The sequence below is a fragment of the Engraulis encrasicolus genome, chromosome 12, assembly GCF_034702125.1.
Source record: "Engraulis encrasicolus isolate BLACKSEA-1 chromosome 12, IST_EnEncr_1.0, whole genome shotgun sequence".
Taxonomy (NCBI): domain Eukaryota; kingdom Metazoa; phylum Chordata; class Actinopteri; order Clupeiformes; family Engraulidae; genus Engraulis; species Engraulis encrasicolus.
The window spans coordinates 32,723,129-32,730,628 of NC_085868.1; the positions used below are offsets into that span (position 1 = coordinate 32,723,129).

The 7,500-nt window shown below is 41.3% G+C and overlaps 1 protein-coding gene across 1 annotated transcript in view; it reads left to right on the forward strand.

The window, feature by feature from the left end:
* The window catches only part of LOC134459522 (thrombospondin type-1 domain-containing protein 7B-like), a 148,939-nt gene that overhangs the window by 103,164 nt on the left and 38,275 nt on the right, over positions 1–7,500 (forward strand). The window contains exon 15 of the mRNA XM_063211885.1: positions 2,705–2,883. Coding sequence (XP_063067955.1) covers positions 2,705–2,883 — 179 coding nt within the window. The remainder of the gene's footprint in view (positions 1–2,704; positions 2,884–7,500) is intronic.

Sequence of the window (7,500 nt, forward strand, 5' to 3'; positions counted from 1 at the left end):
AAAGTTCTCTGAACAACACATTGCATATGACTACAATATGCAGTTCAATTCATATGCAGTTTAAGAAGGTAGGTGTGCACGCTGTGAAATAAGCTTCAAAAAATAAACTTTGTTAAATTAAAACCCTGAATCCTATACATTCTTCACAATCTATTTCCACAATGTCTCCTGATTGTCTGGACCACCAGGGTAATCTGAGGGACACGCTATGTACCAGCTCAGGTAGGTGAGAGGTAAAATTGGATATCGATGGGAATGTTGATAATTAGTTGGTCTAACAAGGTTTTGGAGTAAGCAAAAAAAATCTCAGCAAAAGGAAATATTGTGGAAATAGTTTGTGAATTAAATTCAGGCTATGCTTTAAAAGAGTGATTGAACTCTACTTGTCCTCATGTAAAAAAAACATAAGAAAACATTATAGAAAATACATTATAGAAAAGTATACAAAATACACTGTCTGGCTATGGCTACATTAAACAAAATAGTATTATACTGTATGTTTTTTGTATTACAACCATACATAACTGTCACTTTGTTACTCAGGATATCATATTGCAGATTACATTACATTACATTACATTGCATTTGGCAGACGCTTTATAACCAAAGCGACTTTCAAAAGAGGATAAAATGTATCCCGCGCTCTGTGCTGTTATTATCCATGTCATTTGCATACTGTATTGCGACAGGAAATAGATGATCAGCCATCACTAAGCAAGGTCACAGCAGTAATTCATGGTTCTCTCTGCCACACTTGCTATTTTCAGAAAAATCTAACCTCCACAATTTGACTGCATGAATAGGCAGGGATGTGCACTGCGGAGGTCTAAAAGGGATCCCGCTTTTCTTACTTGAATAAGAAAATAAAGTCATTTTAATGCCAGGCATTCGCATGAGTTCTGCGAGAGCAGCTTCAGGGAACATTTTGAGAATGCAGAGACATGGTGTGCATTTATGTGCAAATGCCCTCAAGGGACTCTTTCACCTGCTAGTCTAAAGCCTTGTCAAAGTGAATAAGAAAGAAAAGAGGGAAAGGAACGGTTGATCCATTCTGCCCTTATATTGGCATTTGAAAGCTGTCAAATGGCACTTACACTTGGTCATCTGCTATGTGTTTGTATAATACATGAAATTAATACATGCATAAAACAATTGTTGAGCGAAAATTGCATGAGAAACATCCATCTGCGTGAGAACCAGGGTAAATAAATGTAGCTTTGAATTGTATATCATTTCCAAGCCATGGTACCTGCCTGTGGGACACTGATGGACATGAATCTCACGCAGGGGTCTAAGTAGTTTTCATGTCTTACTGGTGCCACCCACCCGCAAACAAACCAAATAAACATGCAAACAAAATAAACATGTGCACTACAGATCTATATCCAACTATTTTGGGTGTATCTTCATAGGGCACTTGTCTCAAATGACATAGTGTGGTTGTATGTGTTTTACTGAAATAGCACACCTTACTTCTTTTTACAAATGTGGGTTTACAGCCATAATCAACCCGATTCTCTTAGCGGTACTGCACACCGGCTGTACATTTTATACCGGTGCTAGGCACCTGTGCTCACCCCTCTACTTTCACCCCTGATCTCACGTCACTACAGCTAGAACTCTTAGATAGTGAATGGATGGTACTGTAGATGGTTCCAACTGCAGTACGTGTTAAGTGTTAATTCAACACTTGGAGTCTTTGCAAAATCATAGTGCACAACAGATATGGACTACAGTATCTTAGCCAATCTACAGTAGACTGTATTTGGTGACAACTTTTCAGAGGTTTATAAGGTAACATTAAAAGTACTCTTAAGGGCCGCACACACACATCGGTGCTATTTACTAGCTTCTCGCTTGTATTGTACACACACATCGCTACTTGCCACTCTATCATGGAACGTTCTCTGAAAGTTCCCGCGGCTTTAACTGCCAATGAACAGGCGAGAAGTACAGAACTCTGCATTCCAATTGGTTACTCGCTAAGTCGCCTCGCTCGAAGATAAAATATTTTCAACTCGGTATCCGCCCACATCTCATCGCTTGTACAGTACTCGCGTAGTCGCCTGCGAGTCTCGCTTGAACACATCGACATTCTATTGAGTTAATTCGCTGAGCGAGTAACTAGCAGTGACGTGTGTGTACGGCCCTTTACAGTGTGTCTTATTAGGTACTGAGGGATAACTGGTAAGCATCCTAAATCTACTAGTGTTGTAATTACATTAGTAAAAGTGCTTTGGGGGCAGCATGGCTTCATTGGGCTAGTGCACTGTACCATTGTGCCGGGAACCCAGATTCGATTCCTCCATATTCCTTCGCCAACTCCAAGAAATATCTTTAAAAAGAAAGAAAACACTTCATACACTTTTGCAACTTGTCACTTTGGGTCCTTTCCATTACCGCAACTCCCGTCCTCGACCTGTGCTTGTGGCCTCGCTGTGGCCTTTGCTGACACCCCGTCCCTGTGTAGAAAACATTTAAGTTTCCCCGTTGTCAGCATAGCAACAACCACTTTTGGGGGACTGTTCCCCATTCAACATCCCAGTTGCAAGCGAGACAATCACCTTTGATTTGCACTTTTGCACGATATTGAATTAAACTTTTTGCAACGTCTGGCAACATCATCACAAGGCCACAAGCACAAAATAGGACAGGAGGTTGGATAATGGAAGGAACCCATCGTCTCCACTTCTCATCCCCACAGGTCTGGAGGAGGAGGTGTGTCATGTGGCGTGCCCACTGGACTGCAGGCTGAGCGAGTGGTCAGCCTGGTCACCCTGCAACGCCTCCTGTGGCTGGGGGGTGAAAGTGCGGGCCCAGTGGCTCAAAGAGAAGGCCTTCAATGGAGGACGCCCCTGCCCCAAACTGGACGTCCGAAATCAGGTGAAAACCTATAGCTAAAGGACTGGGAAAATATGCAAACCTTAAACGGCTAGCTGTCTCTAATTCTGTCTTTCTTATCCGTATCTGTCTTTCTGTCTGTCTGTCTGTCTGTCTGTCTGTCTGTCTGTCTGTCTCTCTCTCTCTCTCTCTCTCTCTCTCTCTCTCTTTCTCTCTCTCTCTCTCTCTCTCTCTCTCTCTCTCTCTCTCTCTCGTATTCCCTTATCCTTTCACTCCATACATGTAATCTCTCTCTCTCACACCCACACACACACACACACACACACACACACACACACACACACACACACACACACACACACCAGTGGTGGACAGTAACGAAGTAAATGTAATTCGTTACTGTACTTAAGTAACATTTTCATACTTTCATACTTTACTCAAGTATTTTTATTTGGTAAGACTTTATACTTTTACTTCACTACATTTCAGAGCGAAATTTAGTACTTTCACTTCGTTACATTTACAAAAACACTCGTTCCTTACTCGTTCCTTTTTTAATTTAAGGCGATACACGGCAGGTGAATTAATTCATTTTTAATGCCCTGATCAAATGAAATCTGAGATTGTGTGAAGAAAGTGAAACTGAATCCGATTGGCAGACTCAGAGATTCGCCATTGTGATTGGTTGTAATGTGTCACGTGACAACAAGCTCTACTGTACAGAATTAGTTTTAGAAGGAAAGCGAGCAGAGCAAGACCACTGATGTGTCCACTGTTGCGACTTGTGAGACGAATTGAAATAAGAAGAAACGCCAACGGTACTTTCTAGTAACACGCGGAAAGCACAGCAAAACAATAAAGCAGGCGACAGTAACGTTGTTAATTAATCTGCATGCCGTATTCGTTGTGTGAGGGGGGAGAGGGAATTAGAACTAGCTCGCAGAATGCACTCGCCTGACAAGACGAAATTTGTCAGATAGGCTTCGCGTTTGAACTGAATAATCAGCGAATTGATACTTAATGTAGGCCCTACTGCTTATTTGACTTACTGTGTTATATCTGTGTTATGGCTTACAATAGAGTCACATAATTGCCGCTTTTGTAGCGTGTTGGTTTCTTGAGTCAAGTACACAGGATGCCTAAACATGCTTATTCCAAACCATCCAGGCGCACAACTCCGTGAGCATTCTTTCCCCTCAATACATTGCAGTATTTTCTGAAGTAGTTGGGGATATCAATTAGTTAGGCCTACTTGTCTAATAGACTCCCCTGTCACCAAAAAATGATTTGCTTCAACTTTTTGGAAAAGAGGCTTGTGTAAAGGGTTTTTCTTTACATGAGGATTGCCATGCCCACCATATGTTGCAAAGTTAGGCTACATGCAACATGTATCCTTGCAACATGTATCCTTCCTTTCCCTTAAGTCAGGTCAGTAGGCTACAGTGGATATGAAACCACCAAAGTGAGGTTGTAAAAAACAACAGTAACAAAGTAAAGAGAAAAAAAGTGGACTTTGGCCTACTATTGGCCCAGTGATGTGCACAGGCACAAAAGGCTTTTTCATGATCAGACAGATAAGTGTTCCAATTAAGTTGTATCAAGTAGGCTATTGCAAATCATTGGCATCTAGCAAATAGAGACCATTACAAGTAGGCCTATATGAAGATGTTCCTATCTTTAAAGGTAGCTTAGAATCACAAGAAGTCTGTTTGTCCATACATAGGCCTAAGCCAACCTTAACATAACCAAACACTACATAATAATAATAATAAGAAGAAGAAGAAGAAGAAGAAGAAGAAGAAGAAGAAGAAGAAGAAGAAGAAGAAGTCTACCAAAACCATAATTATAACAAAAAATAAACATAAAGTGCTTTATCGGCTACTACAACTCCTTGCTGTCACAAATAAGTAGGCCTATAGGCCTACTGGACTGTAGGCCTACGGCTGGGGGGTATTATAGTAGTTGTTCTAATAGGCATATAACCCATTTCAGCCTAATCATTCTTAATATTAATGGCCCTTTCATGTGTTCTTTTGGGCATGTTAGGGTCAGTATTAAATGTTTAGAGCAATGTTTCCCAACCAGGGGTACGTGTACCACTAGGGGTACGCGAGCACACTGAAAGGGGTACTTGGAAAAATGTAATTTTAACAAATGCATGGGAGCATAGTCACACTGGAATAGAAAAAGCAATGTAAAACACAAGTTAGGTGGTACTCGTGGCACAACAAAAAAGGCTCTGGGGGTACATGAGACAAAAAAGGTTGGGAATCACTGGTTTAGAGAGGTGAAAATGAACTTGCTATAACATCCATGGACTTACTCCACAGTGTTTCTGAGGCCTGTTATGGCCTAGTTCTAACATGTTGGTATAGCCTATGCAAATAATTTATTATTTATATGTAATTAGTTATGACCAAACTAGGCCTACAACACTTACATATTAAAATTGCACCAAAGGCTTCATTTTTAAGTTTTTACTTTTTACTTTTAGTACTTAAGTATTTTTGACGGCAGATACTTTTGTACTTCAACTCAAGTAAAAAAGTGAGGTGAATACTTTCACTTTTACTTGAGTAGTTTTCAATGCAAGGTAACTGTACTTTTACTCAAGTACATGACTGGTGTACTTCGTCCACCACTGACACACACACACACACACACACACACACACACACACACACTACTGAACAATATAAAACATTTTTGCAATAAAAACCCTTCTCCAGTAACACAGGTGGCTACCTGCATAATCTTACCCTTACATCGGACTTCATGTTAATGTAATTTGACTCTCCGCAGTATTGTAGGCCTAAATGCTCCATATGTAATGTAAAAACATCTCCCTATGTAAATTTACTTATGAATATTCCATCTGGATTAGGGCTGCACGATATCAGAAAAAAAACGATACTCGATAGCAGCAGGTAATACCTCGATAACGATATTAAAACGATATTAAGAAATATAGAGTGTTTTTCTTGTCACTAATTTGTCGGTCTGGGTGGGGCATGGCTAGGGTCATGGCGGGCTTCTTGCGCATTTGTTGACATTCAGCAAGTGATTGGACTACACCGAAATGTTTAACTTGTTCGCAATACGCATATCGTCACTCTTATATTGCAATTTCTATACATTATCGATTTATTGTGCAGTCCTAACCTGGAATCATACTGTACACGTTTATAAGTGAAACATAGCCACCATCTGTACTGTGTAGGTCAAGTGAAGATCGAACTGCGTATGTTAACATGTTTCATGAAATAACAGACACGCATACATTTCAGACATATTTTAACAATCTACTGTATGTTATCTGTAGTCTGGCGATGCCATCCTATGTACTTCCACCCAAAGATTTTGGCTCCGCACATAGTCTGGCGAAACCCTCCTAGCTCGGTTCACTCACTGTTTAGCCAATCAGCAAACAGTTGAGAGTGGTGACGCAGAACTCACCCGCGAAGTCCGTTACTGATTGGTTAAGGTAACACTATTCACACTTTTGTTTTGTTATTTGTATGCTTTTGCTACACTATATCGTAGCAGTTCTGTCAGATCCACTCTAGTCAAAAATGAGACGATAAACAGAGACAAATTTTGGAAGCTTTCTTTCTGAATGCACATTTTGTGTTTGGCGGTATGGCTCTGTTCGGAGGAAGTTCCCCGGCTTCTCCATGAGCTCCATGGAAGCCAAGACAGGGAACAGAAGCATCCTCAGATGGAGTGCTTTCCATTTAGCTGGAAAGGCAACATACCCCCTAGAACAGAGCAAGCAACAATGACAACAGTATGACATTGTTTAGCAATGATAAGTCTGGTGGAGCAGGGGAGGTGATGGGTGCAAAACAAGCAGCATAAAGCAATGACAGGAAAACAAATTCGGTAGTTTAAATAAAGCGCGCCAAAGGCCAGCATCCAATTGTGAGCAGCAGTTGATTAACTAAAGCGCAGCTGATTTGTGGACAGCTGTAGGGGTTAGGTCGGCGTCAGCCAATAGGCAAAAGGGAGCGTTGACTACGTGGTCTGCCAGAACTAATGCAGGTTGCTCGATTCGTGCTAATAAAGCACAATATGAGTTTTAATTTGAATTTGGAACTCCAATGGATTTAAATGGCAGAGTAAGATCAGACCATCTCCTACCCTCCATGGAGACAGATTCCTCTTAGCTTTCGACAGACTGTTTGACGGAGTCAACAGTCGGCTTTCGCCCAGGAAATGTTATCTGATCAGTGGCTGAGAAATGACCGGAAAAAACTGATGGCACATCCAGATGGGAAGCAAATACGCAAGCTGCCCAACAGCTTAATATATTACAGACAGACAGGCACCGACAAGCTAAAATCCCACCTTTTCAAAAACCTGACATTTGAAAAATCCTGATAAGATCAGATGTTGTTATCCCACTGTCCGTCCAGCAGTCCGCCTGTCAGTCAGTCAGCATCTCTGGAGAGATAGATACGTAGTTCACAGCGGTTCCCAAACTTCCCTGCAAGACCCCCCTTTTGGATCTATCAACATTGTTAGAAATGACCAGGAAAAGCAAATACAAGATTATTCCAACACAGACCCGCTGACAGCTTTAGCAGGGCCCCGTGACAAAATCATCTGTAAGGGACCCCCTCAATGTAATGTAATGGGGTCCCAATTCTGGGTTCCCCC